General features: G+C 43.9%; 2 protein-coding genes across 2 annotated transcripts; both read left to right on the plus strand.

The window, feature by feature from the left end:
• The first annotated feature begins 1,778 nt into the window (after positions 1-1,778).
• slc12a3 (solute carrier family 12 member 3) lies at positions 1,779-13,161 on the plus strand. Its single transcript, XM_085280902.1, has 26 exons — positions 1,779-2,165; positions 2,240-2,383; positions 2,943-3,018; positions 3,113-3,208; positions 3,312-3,451; positions 3,550-3,660; positions 4,389-4,500; positions 4,585-4,715; positions 4,862-4,946; positions 5,241-5,401; positions 6,008-6,115; positions 6,453-6,576; positions 7,485-7,586; positions 7,691-7,846; positions 7,930-8,029; positions 9,110-9,221; positions 9,333-9,470; positions 9,632-9,738; positions 9,911-9,993; positions 10,197-10,274; positions 10,371-10,469; positions 10,564-10,675; positions 11,035-11,121; positions 11,882-12,020; positions 12,132-12,199; positions 12,337-13,161. Exons 1-26 carry the CDS (start codon positions 1,881-1,883, stop codon positions 12,476-12,478), a joined length of 3,096 nt encoding a protein of 1,031 aa, XP_085137028.1. The 5' UTR covers positions 1,779-1,880; the 3' UTR covers positions 12,479-13,161.
• Positions 13,162-13,685: 524 nt separating this feature from the next.
• On the plus strand, positions 13,686-23,685 carry herpud1 (homocysteine-inducible, endoplasmic reticulum stress-inducible, ubiquitin-like domain member 1). Its single transcript, XM_085280903.1, has 8 exons — positions 13,686-14,036; positions 14,794-14,871; positions 17,193-17,270; positions 17,989-18,122; positions 19,121-19,231; positions 19,321-19,689; positions 21,831-21,942; positions 22,160-23,685. Exons 1-8 carry the CDS (start codon positions 13,884-13,886, stop codon positions 22,331-22,333), a joined length of 1,209 nt encoding a protein of 402 aa, XP_085137029.1. The 5' UTR covers positions 13,686-13,883; the 3' UTR covers positions 22,334-23,685.
• The last annotated feature ends 1,073 nt before the right edge of the window (positions 23,686-24,758 follow it).

A 24,758-nucleotide genomic window follows, 5' to 3' on the forward strand; every position in this document is an offset into this window, starting at 1 on the left:
TCTGGATTTTGTGTTACGGTGGTCCGGAAAAAGACAGAATTAGTCCTGTGAGCAAAATAAATGTTTCAGGTGCTCTGCAGCTCGAATATGACAAGAACGTCTGAGGAAGCTGAGTGACGATGTTATACTGTGACAAAGCAGCGTGAAGAGATGCAACAAGTTACATCTGTCAGATTAACAACCGTTTGTATCTTTCCATGAATGCATGTAGTATGAGTTAATCTGGTTTATTCCCAACATGATGCAGAGTACGAAAAGAATACATCAGTGAAGTGTTAATACTGTTGTTTCTGAGGACGGGTTGGTTACGTTCTAGGTTTACAGTAGACTAAAAGTTATATTTTGTCACAGTCTCGGGTGTATGTTTGTTCCATAATGTTTCCATGTGGTGGTCGATAAAGTGACGATTCTGCTGTAATCACAGATTGGCACGCTCACGTTAAATTGTTCTAAAGCAAAGACTAAAAGCATCTGATCTTCATTAAATTTGAAAAGATGAAACGTATCAAAATTGAGTATTTTGGTCTAAATAACCCAACATGTGATGTCCACATATGTGGACGCCAGGTGCTAGGAGGTTAAAGGATCTCACACAACAAACTAAATATTTGAAGATCATTTTTAGTTGTCATGCATCATGCAGTAGTAAATATGACACGAATCTCTGTGAAAGTTTGCATTAATCATAGCTTGTATGGAGAGCCTGTGACTTTTAAACAGTGAGGTTGGCATTTGTTACTGTGGGGGAACAATGACGTTCTTCCAGAACGTATTCATAGGGGTGGCCACATCGAGGCACCTGAAAATATTGGGGTGGTACACCAAAAACAGAACAACGGAGGGGAGGGGGTGGCGACGGGAAATTGTGAGGGGCCGACAAAGTGGCACAGTGTGAATGACAACAATTCTATATGAATAAGTAAATGTTTCAGCTCATTGTAGGGTGTCTTCCTCGGTCTTCTGCTCACGTTTACTAAAATTATTGCCAACATGGGGCAGTCTTGCCAGGGGAGGCCCAGTATTTGGGTGGTGGCTAGTGCCCTCCTGACCCCCCCTTCCCATTTTGGGTGATACACGTTTGTGGTGCTGTGTAGCGTCGCCAAGAAGAACTTTCACAGTGATGCATGTTGTCTGTAACTCTGTCTTTTAGCCAAGATATCCAAACAAAATATCCAGTCGATTTTTTTTCTTCTAAATTTACATTTTCAGACATTAGATATTTGTCTTGATTGTTAGGGTATAATTAACACCATATTGGTTTGATGCAGAGAAACAAGTGAAACTGAAATGCGACTGGAAAAGTCATGATAATTTCAAACTCTTTCGTGCTCTGTTGACTGATTTAACTGTCGAGGATATGCTGCAGGTGCGTGTTTGTCTGTAATGATGCTGTTTTACATCTTAACCAAAAGTCCCCTCAGGAGATTACCAACTTCTCGAAACTGAGCAATAAGAAGTACACACAGGCTATAAAATCCCCCACTTCTGGTAACTCCTCCATTATTTGAGCTTTTGGAAAACTTTGAAGTGTTGAAGGGCGTTGCGCATGTGACTCCATAAAAATGGAACCGTGTGTTAACTGGCCCTGCTCAGTCCAAAAGGGGCTGACCCTGTCATGTGAAATTGTCCGTGTCAGGCTTAATAGGTTGTGTAATAAGTTGTTTAATTGTTCACTGAACTAGCCCTCTACCACGGCTTCAGGCTCTTCCTGCATAGTTAAGGTCAAATATAAAACCAACACCTCTTTCATCTTGAACTACAGCATGGCTCCTGCACAGTCACTGACTCAGACGCTGGGATAGGACGCTCAACGTCGGCTCCCTTTCTTCACTAGACTCGTGGTCACAGACATTTTTAAAAAGATAATTCTGCTGTTCTGAATGGAGTTACAAGGAGCCAATGATGGCATTCGCCTGGCTGCCTACAGAGCCAATCTCCCTGCGCCAGTGGCTAATGGTAAAGCGACATCAGGAGGCTTTGAGTCCGATTACTACAATGGGGGTGATGGGGATGGCAGCAGTGTCGCATCTCGCGTATCTGTTGATTTAACTGGCTACGAGACTCTGGATGCCCCGCCGCGCTACGACTTCTATGCCAACACGGAGGTGTGGGGCCGACGGAGGCAGTTCAGGCCGTCTCTGTTCCAGCTGCACGCCGGCCCTGAGGTGAGGGATCTCTTATTTATTTAATTACGAAAACTAAGAGAGAAGAACTGAGTTTGGTTTTGTGTCTTGAGCAGGATGACTCCAGACCTCCCATGTATGAAGAGACAACAGGTGGACAGGCGGAGGCAGGAGGGAAGGACAGCTCTGAGGAAGATGAGGATGAGCAAAAGGAGCCGCCAACTGAACCCACGCGCTTTGGATGGGTGCAGGGGGTCATGGTAGGTGGAGGCTTTGACCGATGGGAGGCGATTTTTCTGCTGCTGTTTTTGAACGTGGAGCAATCTTGAATCTCCAGATACGTAAAGTTAAAAGATATTTTTCTTAGACTTAACGTTGAAGGCCTCTAAAGCAGCATTCGTCTTGTGTTTCCTGCAACTTAATTCAACTTAAACAAGGAATTAGAAAAGATTAAAATCTGAGACTAATGTAATTTAACTGTCGCCTGTTTTTGCACGTGAAGCTGTGAAAATGTGAAATTGTTTCTGAACATGTTTGCTTGTTTTTGACTCCCTGAGGCATTAAAGGGTTACAGAGTACAGTCAACGACTTATTGTTAAAGGAAGTTAAAAATATTACCCGTGTGAAACTTTAAGTTTCTTCCAAAACCAAAAAAAGTAGATTGATGACGATTTCATATTTGATGTACTTTCTACAAGCTCACTTTCACCGTGCATGTAGGCTGGGACAGAAACAGGACTTTTACTGAGCCTCCACAGTGATGCCGTTGATGATACTTAGACACCAGCAGGCTTCACTCAGTGTTGCATCTGTTCTCAGATCCGCTGCATGTTGAACATATGGGGGGTGATCTTGTACCTGAGGCTGCCTTGGATTACTGCTCAGGCTGGTATAGGTATGTCCAACGACAGCATCCTTTATCCACAGCACATGTTTCCCAGACGGTGAGTATCCCTCACACTCACGGTGTGTTTCCCTGTTCTCATCAGGGATGACCTGGGTCATCATCCTGCTGTCCTCGACTATAACTGGGATCACTGGTCTCTCGACCTCAGCCATCGCCACCAATGGCAAAGTCAAAGGAGGTTGGATTTGTTCACTGCCACATGCAACAGCCTAGCTCTTTACTTTTAATGCTGCTGATTCCACACACAGTGCTCACTTTTTAATCTACCCTCTCATCTGCAGGCGGGACGTACTTTCTGATCAGTCGCAGCCTCGGTCCAGAGCTCGGCGGGTCAATCGGTCTCATCTTTGCCTTTGCGAATGCTGTAGCTGTGGCGATGCACACCGTGGGCTTTGCTGAGACTGTTACTGACCTCATGCGTGTGAGTAGCATGCCGTTTTATACGTGCGCTTTTATAAAATACAGTAAATAATGTCTGTTCATTGTCTTTACGCGTGAAATGTCTTTGTGCGCCATCAGGAAAATGGAGCCGTCATGGTGGATCGAACTAACGACATCCGCATCATCGGCATCATCACGGTGACATGTCTGCTGGGCATCTCAATGGCTGGCATGGCCTGGGAGTCAAAGGTTAGCTTTATCAGTTGTATGTGACACTATGATAAGCTGCCATAGTGGTTTGGATTTAAATGAATAGAATTTTTGCTAATTTTGTATTCAGATTATGAAGCCAGAGTCCCTAACCAGTCCAGTATCTGGAAAAATCATTAATGCAACATTTTTGAAGCCATCTCACTCTTTCACATAAGAGCAGAGGACTCGCCCTCTTCCTAGTTAGCATGTTGACGCTAGTCTTTGTGATAAACCCGACAAGCAAGACACCAAGTCACAGCCGCCAATGATGAAAGACTGAGCCACACTTCAGCAATAAAATTAACACGTTTCCAGCCTGGTGCAAAAGCAGCTAATGTCCCCTTCAGATTTTGGTAACTCAGCAGTGTGGTGTTCTTAACTGAAAGGTGTGCTGGCACAGGCAGGCTTAGCTCCTGGGTCTCGCCTCCGTTAGCTGAGAAGTTTGCGTTGGTGAAACTGTCACATTTTAATGGCCTTTTTTCTGCATTTTTTTTTATTCATGCATGGGCGTGTTTATGCTTGCTAACCAAGCTTTCCATGTTTCCATCTCCACCACCTTCATTTCTGGCTCAATAAATAATCTAAATAAAATTAAAAATTAAAATCAAAAAACTGCTTTTTAGTTCAACCTGGATACATAATCGATGCATAACGATGTGACTTTGTCCATCTTTTGTTTACAGTGTGTGCATCTGCATGTTTACAGCCTATTCTTCCTCCCACAGGCACAGGTTCTCTTCTTCATAGTCATCATGGTCTCATTTGCCAGTTACATTGTTGGAACAATCATTCCTGCTTCACCTGAGAAACAATCCAAAGGTTTCTTTAGCTACAAAGGTGACTATGCAGTGAGCCGGTCTTGCAGTTTACGGTAGTTTATTGCCGAGCTCTCCTGTAAACTCACTCTCTTCCCTTTAACAGCAAATATCTTTGCTGCAAATTTTGTACCTGACTATCGGGGGCCAGGGGGCAGCTTCTTCGGCATGTTCTCCATTTTCTTCCCCTCTGCCACGGGCATCCTGGCAGGAGCGAACATCTCCGGAGATCTGAAGGCATGTTATACAAATGCTTCTTTTCTTTTTTTTAATAGTGGGAATGATATACAGATAAGACAGTCGGCTTCATGCACACACACACAGCTTTAAATTAAATTTACATATGTTCATGTTTTTAAAAGCCTTTGTCGTCTCCTCCTCAGAATCCAGCAGTGGCCATCCCCCGAGGGACGCTGCTGGCTATTTTCTGGACCACAGTATCCTACCTCATCATCTCTGCTACCATTGGTACTGCATGCCTCTGGAAAAAGCTCTGCTTTAGACTATAACTGGGATTTATGTGAAATAAGCTTACAAGCAAGTCTTGTAACTGCATTTTGCACCAGCAAAGTATACAAACCACTTTTATTGCAGTTTCTGCCAGAGCAGCCGTTTCCACCACACTTTATCATAACGCACACACACGGCTCTATGTGCATAGTATCCCAATAATTGTTGTTTTACAGCTCCCTGATCGCACAGTTTTCCTCCTGTAGGAGACCAAAAAAAGCAACCCTTAAATTCGTCTTTGTGTCCTCCCAGGATCCTGCGTGGTGCGGGATGCGTCTGGCGTTTTGAACGACACGCTGTCTCCCTCATCAGCAGTCGAGGATTGTGTTGGTACAGCATGCCAGTATGGCTGGGACTTCACAGGGTGCATCAACAACAAGACGTGCGTCTATGGTATTCACAACTACTATCAGGTCAACTCACACACACACACACACACACACACACACACACACACACACACACACACACACACAGGAAATAAAAGTCAGTGCTGCATTTTCTTCCTGGTCATCATGGAAACTTCTAGTCTGTTCTACCCTGTCCTACCTATGGGGCGATCGTGGCTCAAGAGTTGGGAGTTCGTCTTGTAATCGGAAGGTTGCCGGCCCCGGCTTGGACAGTGTCGGTCGTTGTGTCCTTCAAGACACACTTCACCCGTTGCCTACTGGTGGTGGTCAGAGGGCCCGGTGGCGCCAGTGTCCGGCAGCCTCGCCTCTGTCAGCTGTGGCTACAATGTAGCTGCCATCACCAGTGTGTGAATGGGTGGATGACTGGATGTGTAAAGTGCTTTGGGGTCCTTAGGGACTAGTAAGGCGCTATACAAATACAGGCCGTTGACCATTTACCTGACTAAGGTGATCCCGTTTACACACTTTCACTACTTTTCTGTAATTTCCCCTTACTGTCACTCCACGGTCACACTCCCATTCTATTAAGCAGCCACAGCAGGTCACCTTGTAAACACAAAGATGTTTCTGCCCTCTGAGTGTACTGAGTGAGCGTATTTCTGTCTGCAGTCGATGAGCTTGGTGTCAGCCTTCGGCCCTCTCATCACAGCTGGGATATTTGGAGCCACTCTGTCATCAGCTTTGGCCTGCCTGGTGTCTGCTCCCAAAGTCTTCCAGGTACACGCACAGTCGGTCTTCACGGAGGTTTACAACCATCAGATATTTCTTGTGACTCTTTAAATGTTTTTACAGAGTGTTTGCTTTACTGTGGCTTAAAGAGATGAAGTCTCACATCCGTAGATACGGGCAGTAAACTCACTTATAGAGTATGAGAGGAATCTGGGATATCTGCAGGAATATTGTTTAGACACAGGGTGAACATGTTAGACCAAATATTACATTTTCTTGTTTCTTACTCCACAGGTCGCAAACTCAGCTTTAACGATGAAAGTCCCTGAGTGTCTTCTTTCTTGTATTAATGTGTTTCTTATTCTAACCTTTCCCCCCCTCACAGTGTCTGTGTAAGGATCAGCTCTACCCTCTCATTGGCTTCTTTGGCAAAAGTTATGGCAAGAACAATGAACCGATCAGAGGATACCTTCTCACATATATCATCGCTGCTTGCTTCATCCTCATTGGTGAGACTTTGAAAGAGTCCGAGTTGTGTAATATCTTTCAAATAAGATGAGTTAGAGGCATACCCGACAGGTTCAGAGGGCAATAACGGAATCATAGACGCAGCAATCAAAATGCTTTTGACAAACTGGAGGAGTCTCCCCCTGCTGGCAGTTAGAAAGAATGCGGTTTCAAGGCACTTCTGCATTGGGAACAGTGTGTCCATCTTTCATCATTAGTAGTCCCTGTTGTTGGGGTTTTAAATGTCAGTATGTGAGTGACATTTCAAACCCAAACAGCAGAGACTACCAATGATGGGTAGCTGCTGAGAAAGAGTTTCCTAATTCACAAACATTTCTGCTGTTTTCATCTAATTTAAGAAAAAAAAATTCTTCAAAACTGTTTAGAAATACATGTTATTTCATATAATCATATTACATATAATTTATCTAATAAAATCATAATAACCATAGGATCAGTTAAAATCTTCAATCCCTTTAGTCAAATTCATGTCATTTCTTTAAATGCATTTCAATAGCATTTAATAAACCAGCTCTTTGCAGAGAGAACGTTTAAAAAGAACCGTTTTGCACATTAAATGACTGTTCTGTAGCTTTACAGAGCGCCATAAAGATCCAGTAAGATGTTTCAGTAGGAGCGTTTGCTTTGTAAAGGGTCAGCCAAGTTACCAAATGTACATGAAATCAAACAGTTTTGATATGTGTGATGGCATACGCTCTATGAAGCCCAAAGGCAGCCAAGTACTTAAGCTCATCTTACTGCTGATATCTGTTAATGCCAAATCAAAACTGTATTAAGTTATTAATTATGCTATCAAGCTTTTTCCTTGCGGCTTCATATCAAACGCTTTTTTCATGTGAAGCCATCACAGAAAACAGACAAATCCTCATGTCTTTTATTGCATCACCAGCTGAGCTGAACACCATCGCGCCCATCATCTCCAACTTCTTCCTCTGCTCCTACGCTTTGATCAACTTCAGCTGCTTCCACGCATCCATCACCAACTCACCAGGTAACCAGCTGAGAGATGGCAGAGCTGACTTTATCATTGTATATAAGAATGAATCATCATCTCAAGTTAAAATATGAACATATGTTAACTGTCTGTGTGTGCAGGTTGGCGTCCGTCCTTCAGGTTCTACAGTAAGTGGCTGTCGCTGCTGGGCGCCATATGCTCCGTGGTGATCATGTTCCTGCTGACGTGGTGGGCGGCCCTTATTGCTTTTGGCGTCGTCTTTATTCTGTTGGCATACACACTCTACAAGAAGCCAGGTAAACACACACAAACTCTCTCACGCACACGTGTGTAAAAACAAAGCCATGCTGCTGCTTCACTCCCTCTCTGCTGCGTTTAGACGTGAACTGGGGCTCATCAGTGCAGGCGAGCTCCTACAACATGGCTCTGAGCAGGTGTGCAGGCCTCAACAGCGTAGAGGACCACGTCAAGAACTACAGGTGAGCCTCTCCAGTGTCTCTTTCTGTTGTGAGGTACACACCCCAAACAGCTGAAGATCCACTATTAGCTCACACTTGAGGAACTCACTTTTAAATCTGACTTCTTCTTCTCTTTCTCTCTCTGTCCCCTCTCCCGGTATTGCCACCATGGGGAGCTCCTCTGCTCCTCGACTCTGGAATTCCTGACCTCCTGATTTAAGAAATATCTCTTCCTTCTCTCTCTTTAAGTCCCAACTCAAAACTCACTTTTTCAAAATAGCTTATCCCACATAATCTCTCCACTCCGCTATTTTAAATTTGTTTTATGTCTTATATGATTCTTTAAACTGCTTGTTTTTATGTTGCTTTTATTGTTCTGCTGTGTACAGTGTCCTTGAGAGTTCTGAAAGGTGCTTTCAAATAAAATGCTATGTATTATTATTATTATCAAAATTTGAAGGTTGGATGAGTGTTTCTGGAGATCCTAAATGAAGTTAAGTTTCCTCTTTAGTCCAGGGGATTCTTTTTTTTTCGTTCAGTTTGCAACAGTGTTACCAGTTTTTATACTATTACTAAAGTTGGATCCACGGTTGAAATGCAGTAGTTTAAAGTTTGTTTTGAAGGACTTTATCAACACTTCAGTTACTTTCACTAACCTCATAATGACATTATGGCAACGGTGGGGAGGAAGAACACTTTTAAAGCAAAGCTTTTTTTACTTTTACGTTCTAAGATTGAACCAATGTTTCTGGAACGATTGATGCTTATTTTAACTTCTTCTGGATTCATGAAGACATGAAGTCTAGTGACTTTTTTCAGGACTGCAATGACCTTGGTCACCAAGGACATGCCCCTCAAAAATAAATGGTAAAGTCTAGCTTATGCACCAAGATACAAAAAGCAGACTTGTTATTGTAAGTCCAGACGCTTTTCTTTGCAAGCTCCTTTGACTACGATGACCTGGATGACTGAGAACCTTCACAGACAAAAAGCAGAGTAGGACTGATAGAAGTTTATTTAGTGATTTTCCAGGAAGAGAAAAGACAAAATACGTGAGACATGAAGAGTAAACTGCTCCGTATCTAACTCCAACACTTTCAGGCCCCAGTGTTTGGTGCTAACGGGCCCTCCCAGCAGTCGTCCAGCCCTGGTGGACCTCGTCAGCTGTTTCACAAAAGATCTCAGTCTTATGTTGTGTGGAAATGTGTTAACTGTGAGTTCTCCCACTGATCGCACAATAAATCCAAACAATAATCGGAACAATGATTAATTGTTTGAAAGCGGAGTGATGAAATCTTTCTACCTTCCTCCCCGTGTTTCGCAGGATGATCCCTCTCCTTCAGTACTGGAGAAGGCCATGAGCGACAGTCACCTGAACTGGCTCAACAAAAGGAAGGCCGGGTCGTTCTACAGAGGAGTGGTGGCTGCAGATCTGCAATCTGGGGTTAACGTGTTGCTACAGGTCAGGGGTGAAATACTGTAATTGATAGTTGAGATGTATCAGCAGAATTGGGCTGAGGGGCAAGGCCCACCCACAATGCCAGTGCTGCCCTTTTGTAGTGACTGAGGTGTGAAAAGCACACCTGTGAATCCTCACCTGCTGGTGTTCTGACTGTCCACCAGGGGGCAGGTTTGGGCCGTGTGAAGCCAAATGTTCTCATCATGGGTTTCAAGAAAGACTGGCGGAGTGACACACCTCAGGCTGCTCACAACTACATAGGAGTAATGCGGTAAGCCAGAAAACTTTTATGACCAATACCGCTGCTAAAGTATTGCTAACAGAGTATTATTTTTGCGATATCAAATATTTATTGTTTAAAAACTGAACCTCAATTCCATAAAAGCTAAAGGGTACGAGTGTGTGTTGATGCACATGGTCATTCATTTAAATGTCGCTTTCAGTGATGCGTTCGACCTGCAGTTTGGCGTGTGCGTGCTGAGGATGAGAGAGGGATTAGAGGTCTCCAGTCCCTCTCAGTCACACGGTGAGAGCCTGCATGCATATCGCAGCAGGCTGCACATCAATGAACCCGGGAATGCTGCAGCCACTGCTACGTTCCCACGGCACTTTGCTCTTGGCATCAACAAGAGGCGTGCTAGGATGTGCAGTCCACATTTATCCATCATCTTTTAAGTAGCTGCCTGCAAATAAATGAATGTGCAAAGAAATTTCTTGTTTTTGTTTCAGTTAATCCAAGTTTTGACGGTGGACCAGAGAGCATCAACAGCATCTCTGTTCCTTCCTGCGTTCAGACAAACCCCACATGTATGTAAATGCATGATAATATCACAGACACACAGAATACCCAAAGACCCTCTATGGTGTCATTTAAATTCTATAAAACACGTTGTCTGTTTGCAGCTTCTGTCTCCATCGAGCCCGAGCCTCAGCATAGTACACAGTTTCAGAAAAAACAGGGAAAGAAGACCATCGACGTGTACTGGCTGTCTGATGATGGAGGTCCGAGTACATCTCCATTAGTCGCCTGCTTTATGTCTTAATTCAAGAATGTCCACAGACATTTACTCCTCGTGCGTGTGTGTGTGTATTCCAGGTCTGACCCTGCTGCTGCCTTACCTGCTGACCCGCAGAAAGCGCTGGGCCAAGTGTAAGGTCCGAGTGTTTGTGGGAGGAGACGCAGAGAAAAAGGACGAGCAGAAGCAGGAGTAAGTATCATGCACAGGTCTACAGTGTAGATCGCTTCAAAAAGTTTCTTTCTTCTCTTGGAGTTTTTCCAAATGCCCAAATCATCTCAGGAACGCAGCACTTTAGAGTCAAACTGTAGTTTGTTTTTTAATTGGTCAGTAATATAAAAATAATCTTACTGACAGCCAAGTTTTGCTATTTTCACCGTAAAATTGAACAATCTTGCATCATCATCAGTCTATATTCCATCAGAAAGCCTTACTTTGTTTTCCCAAGAAACGGGGAAATGCAGTATATGGTCTGACATCCTGCGTTCTCGCAGACACAGACTGCACGCTGTTAGACATGTGCTCACTCCAGCCTCACGTTCTCTTTCCAGGGTGTTGGAGCTGATCAAGAAGTTCCGTCTTGGTTTCCATAGTGTCGAAGTCCTTCCTGAAATCAACCAGCCTCCTCAGCAGATGAAGTAAGCTTGAAGATGAGAATGAAGGATGGATGTTTGGGAATGTGAGCCAAAAAAGCTGCTGTCAGCTAACATAAGAATCCCGATCACTCAGTTTTTTGTGGTTTTTTAATTTTATTTTAGGCTTTGTTTGTTTTGTTTTTTTGTGGTATATGAAGTAAATTAGCCAAATCACTAACTTTAATCTTTTATAATATCCCCACCCACCAAACAGCTGTTGTGAAGAGCCGGGAGAGTCTATGAGGACTGACTCACTTTTGAAAGCCGCCTCTAGTGGCCATTAGACGAACTGCAGCTTTTGTCGCCATGCTGACTTTAGAGATTGTTGCTTATGACAAAGAATATATTTGAACACAGTATTTCAGAAAAATCTTTAGATAACTGTTTTAAGATTTCACTTAATCTATGAGCTGCTGCATCTAAAAATATTCAATTTACCTGAATTAGGAGTTTTTTCTTCTAAAACTAATCAGCAATTGTTTTACATTTTCTGCTCGGGCGTCTCAGATTTGAACAGGATTGTTTTGGTTCAGAGTTTGAGCATATATAGGGAGATATAAAGTTTTAGCTTCCCTATTTATTTATTTTATAATGTGTCTATCTCAGACTACAGCTGATTTATTTAAATGAATTTGAAAGACTTAAAAAAGTCTTAAAGTACAGTATGATATGTGAAGCTAAAATTTAAAACCAGACAGTTGAACAGAAGGCCCACGATGATTTGAGATGGAATAACTCCAAACTCTGTCTCTGTGTGCTTCAGTGTCCATCAGTTTGAGAAGATGGTCAGTCGCTTCAGGGTGGATACAAATTCTAAGCCGGACTCAGATTCTGGATGTGCAAGCCAACATCAGGAGCCCTGGATGATCACGGACCAGGATTTCGAGAAGAACAAGGCCAAGGTCAGACACAAACTGATCAAATATGTTTAAACCAAGCCAAAACATTTCTTCTTTCCTCGCGCATCCCATCTTAGTTTGAACGTTTTGTTTGTTTTTTCCTGTGGAATTCAGTCTCTTCGCCAGATCCGTCTAAATGAGGTACTGCTGGATTACTCTAGAGAGGCCGCTCTCATTATAACGTGAGTAGTTTTTCTGCTTTTATTTAATAAATGATGGAAAGTGCTGAGTTTACAGGTGTTGTGAAGCTTTCACCTGAGAATGTTTCAAGCTCATTGTTACTGGGTGAAAATCAGCGGTTTGCTGTGTTTCCTGACAGCACCATGCCAGTGGGGAGGAGAGGAGTGTGTCCCAGCACGCTCTACCTAGCCTGGCTCGACTTCTTGTCTCGTGATCTGAGACCTCCAGTCCTTCTGGTCAGAGGAAACCAGGAGAATGTTCTCACCTTCTACTGCCAGTAACATCTCCAGTGAGACCAATGGACATATATGAAACCAGTTATCGTGACATTACAACACCTTTCAGGCCACAGAAGACATTTATTTTTCCATAGATTTATTTCTTGTAATTTGATTTTCAGGTATCAGTGAATGTACTTTCTTCAGTAATGAGCACATGAAATGCTTTGTTACATTTTGATTAACTCTGATCACAAAAATTAGTCAAAAGACGTCTACTGTACAGTGTCCTCTGTTTGTCAGTTAGGGTCCCTTCATGCTAATGTTGCACTCTCCACTTCATAATATACAATAAAAAATAATAAATATAGCTAACATAAATAATTGAAATAATTATGCAGGTCTTTGTTTGACAGATAATTGATATTGACAGAAAATGCTAATGCTTCTTTTTTTTAAATCTTTCTATTTATTGATTTGTGGCACAGGAGCAATGGTCTCCTATAGCTTCACCATCAGTCTAATTTAACTTTGTAAATAAAGTCTTCAGTACTCTTTTTAATATTAAGGTACAATATTAAGGTAATGAGGTACAATGGGAACACACGGTATCACAACATGTCCTTGTTGTAACTCTCTTGTAGTTAAACCAACGAGCTATGTAATAAATCGATCATTAAATTAATAAATGTATTTGTAAGTATATGCATATAATCAAAACATGATACAGTATTAAATATGTTTAAAGGTGCTGTTGTAGTTTCTGGTCATTTTTTCACGGCAGTATTTATATTCCGATGTTTTGCTCAGACGTGTCGTTAACATCTTGTGGCTCCGTTCACTTTTCTGCATAAATCTTGTGGGAATATCTGAAAGTTTACAGCTGATGTAACACGCCTGATGCAACTTCAGCTGAGATAGTTTTGCTTCTCTTATCAGAGACGGAAGTTGACAGGAGCTCTCACTATGACTGTGTTTTAGAAAACAGCAAAAGCAAAACCTTGAAGAAAGCTCACAGGAAGTGTACAAAAGAAAACATACAAATGTTTCACTTTGGTGGTGTGTGTTCGCTTTTTACTTGGACTTTAGCCCGGGTCTAAGCGCGTTTATCTCTGCTTTTCGATACCTTCTCAAATGGCACCAGAGTGTGGGTTATTCCTAAATAAACGATCTTTGGAAGCATAATCATAACTGCGCATGCTCAAGCGGCGAATATTCTGCAAACCTCCACGTCTGAGCACGAGCAGACGGTAGCCAATCAGGAGCGGCCACAGTGTGTTTGGAAACAACCTTCCTCCTCTAAAGTCCCGTATGAGGACCAGCGGAGACACTTCTAGAGCCACCCAGGTCACTGCAGTTTCTCGTTGACATAAGACGCACTTTCCCCCGGCTGTTCTTCGTGTTAGGGAGTCCAGCGAGTCACGGAGACATCCTGTTTTTCTAGCTCACACATCGGCAGACGGTAAAAATGGATGCAGGAAATTCTGAACAAAAGGCGATCACTCTCATCATAAAGACGCCCAACCAGGCTCAGGAGGACCGGACCATCGAGGGAGTGAGCCTGCAGTGGACCATAAAGGAGCTGAAAGCGCACCTGTCCGCTGTCTACCCGACCAAACCGGTGAGTTTACACAGAGGGCGGCGGAGCTATTCGCGGCTGTGCTGTGGAATGTGATGAGAGTAAAAAGGAGCTGTCAGCCATTTCCCGGGTCACGCGCGTGTATATGCGCGCGCTCACACGAAACCAGCGCAGCGTGCCTGCGAGTTCCATGAGCGCGAGCTCGCAGTCATGTCATTTTTTTCTGTTTAATTAATAAACTGAACTGTGACTGACACACCTGCAGTGAACACGTGTTTCTGTCTGTCTGTTGTTTTGGTATCTCTCTGTAGTTATGTCTCTGAAATAAGTACAACTTCACGGGAACATTCGTGCTATTCAGACCACATCCAGAGGTGTGTCTTAGGCGGGGGGGACTACACATGTCAAACATCAGTTTTGGACAGGAAGCAGAGAAGCAAAGGATCTACGCTTCAGTGGGGTGTAGCCAGGCACAGGCAGTGGACTGAAAAGGTTCAAGTGAGGAGCCAGGTTTCGTCTGTTTACCCAAATGTTGTGGGAACTTGGCCATGTGTTTCTGGTTACGAAATGTTCTCATCAAAATCTTTGTTTTATTGTTTATTCTTTGTTTGATACTAAGAATTATTTTTTTACTACAATTAGATATAAGTCTTTGTGATCTACTGCAAACAAATTACTCGACTTTGGCCATATTTCATGGTTTCAGTTTAGTACCTTAAAAAAAACAAGCTCCCCCACCTAACCCAAAGCAGCAAGGAGATCTGATTCGTTACTGACTTTATTCTTGTTTCGTCTTCAGGCTGTGAGTGACCAGAGGCTCATCTACGCTGGCAAACTGCTGCCTGATAACCTGCACATTAATGGACTCTTCATACAGGTGTGTGTGATAGCACGAGCTGTCATGTCAAGTTGTAAATGTCACGAGCTGATTATGTGCCACTATGCTGGTGACAAACTGGTGGAAGAGGGCTGCTCTCACTGCTGCTTGTAGGAGAATAAGGAAGTACACAGTAATTACTGAGACCTGTGAAAGGGCTGTGCCACAAAAACTAGGACAGACTATTTCATGTTTTTTGTTCAAGAATCCCAGTAGAGGCTCATTGCCTGAGAAGGCATGATAGACGTAAGACAATACCAACCGTGCACAAAGGAGCTGTCAGCCATTTATTCTGTAAACCAATCAGCATACAGCTGTAGAAAACCTGCACGCAAGCTTTGGAGCTTCTGCGGCCTTAGTTCTGTGGGCCCGACCCCACTTCCTTTTAAACTAGAAAAACAAAACAAACAAAACTCATCTTACTGTCTGTCAGCGCTGGGAGGAACCACTATAGAAAAGAGTGCAACAGAGGGACAGCTCGGACTGAGAAGGTTGAGAGCTGAGGATGAGATGGTTTGGACACGTTCAGGGGGGACAATAGCAGATCTGTTGGACAAAGGATGATGAAGATGGTGCTGCGAGGTAGGAGGAAAAGAAAAGGACTTCAGTGAGGATTCATGGCTGTAGTGAAGGAGGCCAGGGATAGGGTGAGATGGAGATATAAACTTAAATTTCAGTTGTATACAGCGCTGTAATGAAACAAAATAACTGTGGACTTTTTTTGTTTGTTTTCTGTAAAAATCATTGATTTGGCGTAGTCTCAGTTTTTTTTCCTCCCATGGTCATCCACAGTTTGAGAACCACTGGCTGCTCTGAGTAGACAGAAACCCAGCAGAAGAGCTTCATACTGTACCAGAGCCATGCTTCCCTCACTGTAAGGGTCAAGAGTGCAGTTTTTTTCCTTTCATTTGTCACTGGTTATCAGACACACACACACACACTGCAGTGAAAGGCCACATGCAAAAAGAAAAAGTCACAACCTGGACACTGTCGTACAAAATGACTTCATTATTTCTGAGAAAAAGATTCCACAGAAGCATCAACAGCACAAACAAGTTGGTTTAGTTCAGTGGCTTAAATGAGCACAGATGAAGGCTAGTAGACCCCTATCATCTGCCTGATATGGCTAGGGATGGGTATCGTTTAGGTTTTATCCAATACCAGTACCAAACCGGTACTTTTGAAATGGTGCCGGTGCTTAAACGGTGCTCGAACCGGTGCTTAAACAATGGAAAACACAAACTTTGTCCTAAAACCTCTCATATTTAGCTGTTTGTAAAAAGATAACAATGTTAGCCTTTTCTGCAGCTTTAGGGCATATATGGTATCACTCTATCAAACAAGAAGACAGCCGCATGTAGCTACGACGGTGTTTGCTAGTTCACCTTACATGCATTAATGTAATAACGTGGTTCAAATTACACATGAACAACATTAAGCTACTCACGCAGAGAAGAACAGCTGCTGCTGCTTCATCATCCTCATCATTTCTGCTACACTGGCAGGGCTAGGGGCCAGGACTCTCCTCTTCGGGTTCTTGGGGGATGTTGCTAACTCCGGGTCGATAACAGGCACCACACCCGCAGTAGATGTGCACGGTGTGAGGTCTCGCAGCAAGCTATCAAATACGGCGCATTTCTCAGCTTTTTAAAAAAACGCTATGCGTCGCCAGGTGTTTCATCAGATTCGAGGTGTTACCTCCTTTGACAGTATCACAGTATCAGCTTAAAGCACTTGTTGCTGCTGAGTTTGCATCTTTTGCTGTGAAGTACAGCCAGACTTTGACCGCTTCGCCTTGGGCATTTTTAATCTGTAGCTCTGCATAAAAGAACGTACGTATCTGGGCCCGCCTACTATCCTCGGAAACGTAAAATGATTGGCTAGAATCTAAAGTGTATGACATCTCAGGGGGAAAAAAGCACCGAAATAAAGCACCGAAATGTGCGCTGCTTTTCAGTCTGGTTACTACCGTTTATGTCAGAACCGGTGCCATGATGGCACCGGACACCGGTACCAATCCCTAGATATGGCACTAATGGAAGTCACCGTGGCCACGCCCCAAATCGTACGTTCGGGTTCTAAAAAAATTCACGGTCAGTGCAGGCCAAAACATTTTTCAAACCAGGCTGTAAACATGCCTCATAATCAGAGTCTGTGGGATCGACACAGGTGACGTTAAGTGGCCTCCAGAGCTCGTACGTTGGTGTAATTCTGCAGGCTTTGAGGTTCTCAAAGTTTAATCGGGGTTCATTCAGACACAAGTCTGTATGTGTTGGGTGGATGTCACATGTTGTTTAACTGTTTTACCTCCACTTCCACAGACGGACTCAATTCCCACACTGCACCTGGTGTGTGCTGTTAGGAATCCTGCCCAGGGACCTCTGGGAGCCAGACCCAAGGTGAGAACACTTTAGAAGTAACACCCAGTGACTTTTCTCTAACATCAGCACGTTGTTTCGGTCCTCCTGGCTTTATAAAGACCTGCATGTTCACAGCGAAACTCCTGTTGGTGAGGTATTTGAATTCTGAGCTCCTGTAAACAAAGCAGCTGGCTTCATGCCGCCCTCGTGTCCCTACGTTTGCATACAGGCTAGTTTCACACAGCGTCCTTGTGTGCCGTCTGTTACATCCTTGTGTCTCAGAAATGACACCTGGCTGAGGCAACAGTGTAGTTTGCACTTCAAATGCTTTTCTAAATATTTTGTAAGTTTTGTTGAAGTTTCGAGGATATTTTCAGACTGAGTTAGTTTGGGCTCTGATGATGACAAATTCCAATCAAGAAATCAGTGTGAGGTTTTGTAAGTAACCTCAAGACACTGTGGTAAAGAGCGCTGCAGATGTGCTTCTTCACCTCCGCCCTTATTGTTGCCCCGCTGTGTAGTGGAACTGTTCTGCTTCAGCTGTTATCTACCAGAAGTCAGCCCAGACACTAAAGCTGGCATGCATTAGTATCAGTACACTTCCAAGCCGGAAACAAAGCTGCAGAAACAAAATGTGGTAGATCTGATAACACAGGTCTCAGCAGATGTTTCTTGCTGGGGATTTTTTGTTTGTTTTATTTTGTTTTGGGGGGGGTTGCAGAAAAAAAATGACATCAAACTCTTCTTTCCTTTGCAGACCAAAGAGCCACATTCCTCCAGTCCACAGCCCACACCAGCCCAGACTCCCAGCCCACCAGAGCTGCGGCAGAGGAGGCCGGCCTCCGCAGCTCCAGCACACACACAGACTCCAGTGTGGCCTCCTGCTGCCATGTAAGCAACAAAGGAAGAACTTCAGCTTGTGTGTCAGTGTGCTTTAATCCATCGCAGCAGTGTTTGCACTGTCAGAGAGAATGACCGCTATGCAGCCAAACCACTGAACATTTTTTATTCACCTTTAATACAACGCAGCTATGACTGCTAACTGTACAGTAAGCCATCGCTGACTTCCCTTCTCCACTTCCCCACTGGGGGAATCCCAGTTTCAAAACCAAGTGGCCTTCGGTTAAACTAACCTTTTAAAAGCTGAAGAACAGTCGAATCCTGATCATGTGATTTCTGGATCTTTGTTATTGTTTGTCAGCGACATTCAACAAAAACCCCAAAAGCTGAACTTAAAAATCATCAGTCGTGATAAAGATGCAGAACATGGAAGAAGCCACAGCTTTGCAGGTTGTGCTTTCTGAGGGGCCACTGTTTTCTGTGTCAGGCCGTTTTTAAATTGCAAACATGTAGCTGCTTTTAAGGTGGATTAAGGTATAATTTGTAGTTCATTTCATTTAAGCAGTGCAGAGCACTACCTCTGGAACCAGTATCAAAGATCACTGTTTCAGGAGCTCACAGCAAATATCAAAGTGTTTTGAATTTTCAAAAGTAACCACCAACAAACAGAGATGGTGACTGTAGTTCCTGGAACCAAGAAGACTGAAAATAATCAAGCATAGCTGAAAAATCAGCTGATGTTAGTTGGAGCTCCGCTGACCCCGCTCTACACATACAATTACTAAATCTCATTTTATTCATCGTATTAAAGCTGCTTTAGTCTACAGTTGCTGTGCATCTGCAGGCCGCTTTGCAACCCACCATCGCTCAGTGCCTGCTCTGCTTTGTACCGGCCTCTTTCTGCTGCACTCCACGTATGGGACTGAAGGCAAACACAGTCCCAGCACAGAGATGTTCTCTCGCGTATAAACGACTGCAGATGTCAGAAAATGATTTCTGTTTCCTAAAGAGAAGTGAAGATTAACAGTCTTGTGTCATGTCCCCGGCAGGACTGGAGCTCCTCAGATGACCCAGCCAACCTTTCCCACCTACTCCCTGTACAGCCCCCAGCAGCTGCTGTGGCTCCAGCATGTCTACGCTCGACAGTATTATATGCAATAGTGAGTTCTGCTTCACACACTGAAGGTTTTACACCTACAGCCACGTCTTGTGTTTGTCTGACTACTAATTCTCATTTTCCCATCACCAGCCATGCAGCTTTAGCAGCAGCAGGCAGCATTCCCACAACAGCTCCAACCATTGGCCAGTACCCTCCTGTTCCCGCCCACCAAGTACCCGTCCCTGCCCCGCTAGCTGATCAGAACCCCATCAACAACCTGCCAGCCAATCAGAATCCAGTGCAGGATGGCGCTTTCATCAACCCCGGGGAGGCCAACCAGAACATGCGGATGAACGCGCAGGGCGGAGCCGTTGTGGAGGACGAGGAGGGCATGGAGCGCGATTGGCTGGACTGGTTGTACTCTGCTGCAAGATTCGGGGTCCTGATGATGATCGTGTACTTCAACTCCAACCTGAGCCGCTTCCTGCTGGTGATGGGCACCCTGCTCCTCATGTACCTGTAAGTGTGCAGCTGTGGGTTCAGAGAGCTGCTGTAATCACTAGATTTAAGTCACAGGGGTCAACAAGAGTCTGGTTTTCTGAGTTCTCCCTTTTTAGCGTCTCTTGGTGAATTGCACACCAACACGCCTCGCCCATTTAAAGCCCAGCAGCCTGTCTGAGTCACAGACGGAGTGTGTATACACAGAGCCCCACCTGCAGGACATGGATCCTTTAAACCTGTTACACCAGCAAGGGGAACAAAAAAAGGTCCCTATACAGACCGATATAAGAAATATTATATTTATTTGTCTAGCAGACCTGTACAAATTAGACTCGAGCTGCTGTTAGAGCAGTTTTGGTAACACTTTGGTTACACTTGATATTTAGTGATAGGTACACTAAAATAAGGCAGTAATGTCAGATTTTTAAGATAAGACTTTATTGATCCCAGGACGGGGAAATTTTTTGCGTTAGCTCAGCTCAGGTACAGATATCAGAAGGAAAAATACCAAAAAAGTACAAACAAATTAAAAATAAGTAAGATAATACATGCATGCAACGGTAGCATACACAGTATGTGATTATGAATATGGTCGTGGAAATATGCAAGACATAAACTATATAACATAACTATTCTACCACTGCTACAGAAGACAAATGAATAAGTTAAGCACTGCAGGTGCTTCAGTTACTACTTTCCTGGTAATTTAGTGGAAAAACAAACTATTTCTTTCTATCCCGTACTGTTCAGGGGCAGCCTTATTATAGAGCGGCTTACCCTTTGCCAACTTCGTGGTATTGTGCAGGAAAGGAGACAAATATGAAAATGTAAATATGATCTGAAACCGTCACCTCTCAAAGTAAAATAAACTTTTTCAGTGATTTACTGTTAAAGTGGAAGTGCATTAGAAGTGAAGATGGTAGACCTATGATCTGACAGCAGACACGTTCAGAGTTAAATGAAGTGTCATTTCTTTTTTTAACATTATTGCTCTTTTGGGTCGACGAATATCAGTCATGTTTCTGTCAGTACTCTGCTTCCTCATATGTACTGACTCCTGTCCTAAGTGAGTCTAAACCACTGAATAAAGCCTGAACTTCCTCTTACTGATAAAGCTCAGACCGCAGTACTTCCTCGTGCTGCGGGGCTGCCACACAATCATATTTGCATCTCTCTGTGAAGGAGGGAGTTTCCGGGCTCAGCTGTGTACTGCTGACTTAAAGTCGAGTGATTTCATTAATGATGGCTGCACTGATAGCCTATCGTGACGCATACGAGTTGCTGTTGACATCTATCAGCCGTGTTGGCAGGATGTGCTTCCTTTAAAAAGTTTTTCTTTAAATCTTAAAACTCTGGAAGCTGTTAAAGAAAGGAGCGCTCACCGAAGGCTTCGTTTGAAGGGTTTGCTGCTGGTCGTGCTTTCACTCTTATTTGAGGCTGGAGATCACGCTGTCAGCATCAGCCGTGCTGCCCCCGGCCCACTTCCCTCTTGCTGACCGACGACCTCTACGGCTCAGTTCTGTTTTTGTTTTTTACTTTTAATCATGATGGTAGACTTTAAATCCTCACAAATGAGTTCACAGGTGTCAGCACTCAGCTGAAGGTTGACTGAAAGCATCACCTGCAGTTAGTTTCTAATCACTTCTTAGTTTTTGGAATAAAAGGCTCTAGACGAGCGCTCACGTGTTTTGTTGCCGTGACAACTTTATTAAGTGCTTAAATGTCATGTGTAATGTCTTCAGCTTCTCATCATAAGCAGAAATCTGATCTGACATTTAGTTTTTCTCAATAAATGACTCATATCGAGTTCTGTGAGATCATGTTTTCGAGCCTTGTGCTGCACCCAGCTGCCCGCTGCTGACCCCTAGTGTTCACTTTCAGATTTATCTAACTGGTGTTTAGGTGGTGCAGCAGTTTTCCTTAACCACAGAGAGCAGAAAATGGGGGGCAAGAAGTTTTTAACCACAGGCCTGAGCTCTTGATCCAGCGTTCTGATGGAGACTAGCGTGCTGAAACGAGGCACTGGCAGCTCTATGTGGGCATCACGGTGCAGGAAGCTCCAACCACGATGTGACATTACAAACCTTTGGAGCTTCTTTCAGGATTATAGATGGTTAGCTTTTCCTTGTAACCCCTGAATTTCCTGCCTTGTCTTCCAGACACACCGTCGGCTGGTTTCCCTTCAGAAGGAGAGTGCAGGTCCCAGAACCCAACCAGCTGCAGCCCCCCGAGAACCAGCAGAACCAGAACAGGAACCCAAACCTGAATCCAGTAAGAAACTCATCATTTTTCTCTCTTGTTCACTTTTTCCTACATTGATGAAACTCCAGCTAAGTGCTGCACACTGAGAAAAGACTGAATGTTTTTGAAATGAGTTAGCAGTGAGACCCGGGTCAGGTCGAGTCGCTAACCTGCACACAGGCCCTGATGTTTGCTGTAGTGGGTGAATTAAATGCTGCAGGCTGATGTGTGACGTGTGTCTCCTCAGGCAGGTGAGCACGCCGACAGACAGCAGGATGAACCAGCAGCTGAAGGATCAGAGGGAACGATGACAGCTGTGTTGGTGCCTCCTCACCGAGTGTCCGTCATGTGGACGGCCTGGGTTTTCTTCAAAACCTTCTTCTCCTCCCTCGTACCCGAGGCCGCTCAGGCTGTGGCCTAACTGAACATCTGGGACGGAGGACTGATTGCAGACAGTTCCCGCTCTTCTGTCATCTCTGGAGATGTTTCTTGAAGCGTGGGTGGAAGGCGTTTACCGAATAATAAATGGATGCAGACAAGAGCGCTGCACCTCAGTGCTCCGAGTTCCTGTGACTTTGATCTTTCAAGTGAGCGGGAAGCAAACCACACCAGCAAGATCCCCAAGAACTGCCAAAAAATGTGGACAGAATCAAAGATGCAAGACCTGAAAATATATTAATAAATCCTCCAACAGGATCCCAGCCGACCTGACCACAGACATCCACTGCCTGCCACCAGCCCCCCACCCTGATCATTCCCTCCTTTTGTCCACAAAGTGGCAGCGGGTGCCGATAATCCTCCTGAAAGCTGAAACTGTTGTGCCTAAAACGCTCTTCATGTAACGACGTTTACATCCACATGCCTTCTGATTTAAAATCATGTGCCACGCCGTGGTCGTTGCGTGGCCCGGCTACGTGAATCAGTATTCGGCTCATCTGAGGACGCGTGGGTGCACGGGTGTCTGTAACACTCAATCGGACTGAAACGTTCGCCTCTTCCAAAAGCGGCTAAACTTATCTTCGCATTGAATTTTTAAAATCAGGGTCCTCAAAATTATATGTATATATAAGGATTTCTGTTATTCATATACTTAGGGACCTTTATTTGCTTCCTTACACTTTTTATAGTTAATCAGAAACAAGCTGAAGGTTTGTCCAAACATCCACATTAACACAAGTGAAAACGACACTTTACTCATGTTATTTTCCCTTTCAGTGAGTGGCAATTGTGACCAAATACAATTTGAAATCCATCTGTAAAACAGTGATGGTGGTGCAGCTTAAAATGCGTTTTGTAATTGTATTGTATGTACACGAAGCACTTTATAACATGTATCTTATGCAAAGAGAGGTTGTGATTTCTATTAATGCCGAGTTGCTTTTACTGTCAGAGACTGGACAAAGTTTCGTTTTAAAGTGTGACTTGATGTGAAACTGAAATTCAGTTCATCAGCTGTGCTTGTTTTGGGTTTTTTCTTTGGTCCTCAGAAGAGAATAAACAGATGTTAATATCATAACAATGCCTCTGAAAAGAAGCAGCTTTTAGCAGAGGTTAAAGGTCACAGCCTTTCCTGTAATCCAGTCTAGTTTGCTTAGCGCTTAAGCCCCGGGTGTTAGCACTCCGGTTCCCTGTGAGGGGACGACGGTCGCTCGTGGGTCACAGTGTGCAATTGGAAATTTCTTTTTTTAATCATCTTTCCATTACAAATGGATGAATGCTGTACAGTGAAGTGTGTTTTCCAATAATGGATGCAATAAATATTCTTAACTTTAATGATTCCTTATTTTGTGGATTTGTTTCTTCTGATGTTTGAGTTTGATGACCGCATGTTTAAACATACTGAGGCTCAAGTCCCCCCACTGCATGTGCTGCCTGCAGGCACAGTCACAGTACAAATACATTCAAATTATAGGTTCAGCACAGCAAGCTAACAATTATATTTGCAGGTTGGCTTGATTTGCCGAATGCAAATAATTAATACAAAGTAGAATCCACTAGTTAAAAACAGGCCAATGCAAAGTTTGGCTGCTCTGCCTGCATCCAAGGGGTGTAAGCCTCCTGTTATTAAATGGAATTTTAGTGTATTTCCTTTTGAAATTAAAATGTAATCAGATACAAACACAGGTTATTGCATTAGAAGTCAGAAATAATTATTTAGGTAGTGCAAAATTTCCTGGTAAAGGGAAAAGCGAAGTCAAACCTTTCACCACCAGGGGGCAGTCTTCTTTTTCCATATGGTGTTATTGTAGCTGATGAATAAGTGTCCAGAAAACGCATGTTGTAGCTCTGCCTCCAGAGTTTTCTGCTCCAGCCTCCTCCCTCAGTGTAAACAGGTAACGTGTGGGAATCAAACTGGAGCTGACACGTTACCACAGCAAGCAGCTCATCCACCTGCATGCAGACAGCCACGCTGGATCCTCATGCAGTGAGCTCATGTTCATGTGCTGATAGCAGAAGCACAGAAGATGCGGACTGCTGAGCGACGTTTCTTCATTCATGTAGATGTTTTGCTTGACTTGGTTTCAGAGCTCGGGAGTACCTGCAGTGTGTCCAAACCTTTCAGGAACAGAGCAATAAGCAGCTTCGTGTCACTGGACCAATCATCTGCAGCAGCTGAGAGCGGGCTGCCTTTGTCCAGGTTGGTGAACTTGTGCCTCCCACAGCCTCTCGTTTCTGTCTCACACTCGTGTTTTTAGAGTGGAAGAACCAATCAATAAAGTCAGCTGATGCCATCGCACATAAAACACCCACACTTATTGATTCCTGTTAAGGCCCCAGCTAGATCAGTGCCCCCTTTGTTGTTACGTCCAGGCTCCGTCAGCTGTACCTCCCCTTTCGTCTCCTCT

The sequence above is a fragment of the Mchenga conophoros genome, linkage group LG7 (assembly GCF_057382185.1).
Source record: "Mchenga conophoros isolate Kocher_MC1m ecotype Shallow Benthic linkage group LG7, M_conophoros_male_GT1.1, whole genome shotgun sequence".
NCBI lineage: Eukaryota > Metazoa > Chordata > Actinopteri > Cichliformes > Cichlidae > Mchenga > Mchenga conophoros.

What these genes read in the sequence shown, in the direction of transcription:
- herpud1 (XM_085280903.1), top strand. Translation starts at nt 13,884, where the DNA reads ATGGATGCAGGAAATTCTGAACAAAAGGCGATCACTCTCATCATAAAG. An exon ending in TTAATGGACTCTTCATACAG is followed by an intron (nt 14,872 to 17,192) that starts GTGTGTGTGATA and finishes CCACTTCCACAG; the next exon opens with ACGGACTCAATTCCCACACT. An exon ending in CTCTGGGAGCCAGACCCAAG is followed by an intron (nt 17,271 to 17,988) that starts GTGAGAACACTT and finishes TTTCCTTTGCAG; the next exon opens with ACCAAAGAGCCACATTCCTC.
- slc12a3 (XM_085280902.1), top strand. Translation starts at nt 1,881, where the DNA reads ATGGAGTTACAAGGAGCCAATGATGGCATTCGCCTGGCTGCCTACAGA. An exon ending in CACACTCTACAAGAAGCCAG is followed by an intron (nt 7,847 to 7,929) that starts GTAAACACACAC and finishes TGCTGCGTTTAG; the next exon opens with ACGTGAACTGGGGCTCATCA. An exon ending in CTGGCTGTCTGATGATGGAG is followed by an intron (nt 10,470 to 10,563) that starts GTCCGAGTACAT and finishes TGTGTATTCCAG; the next exon opens with GTCTGACCCTGCTGCTGCCT.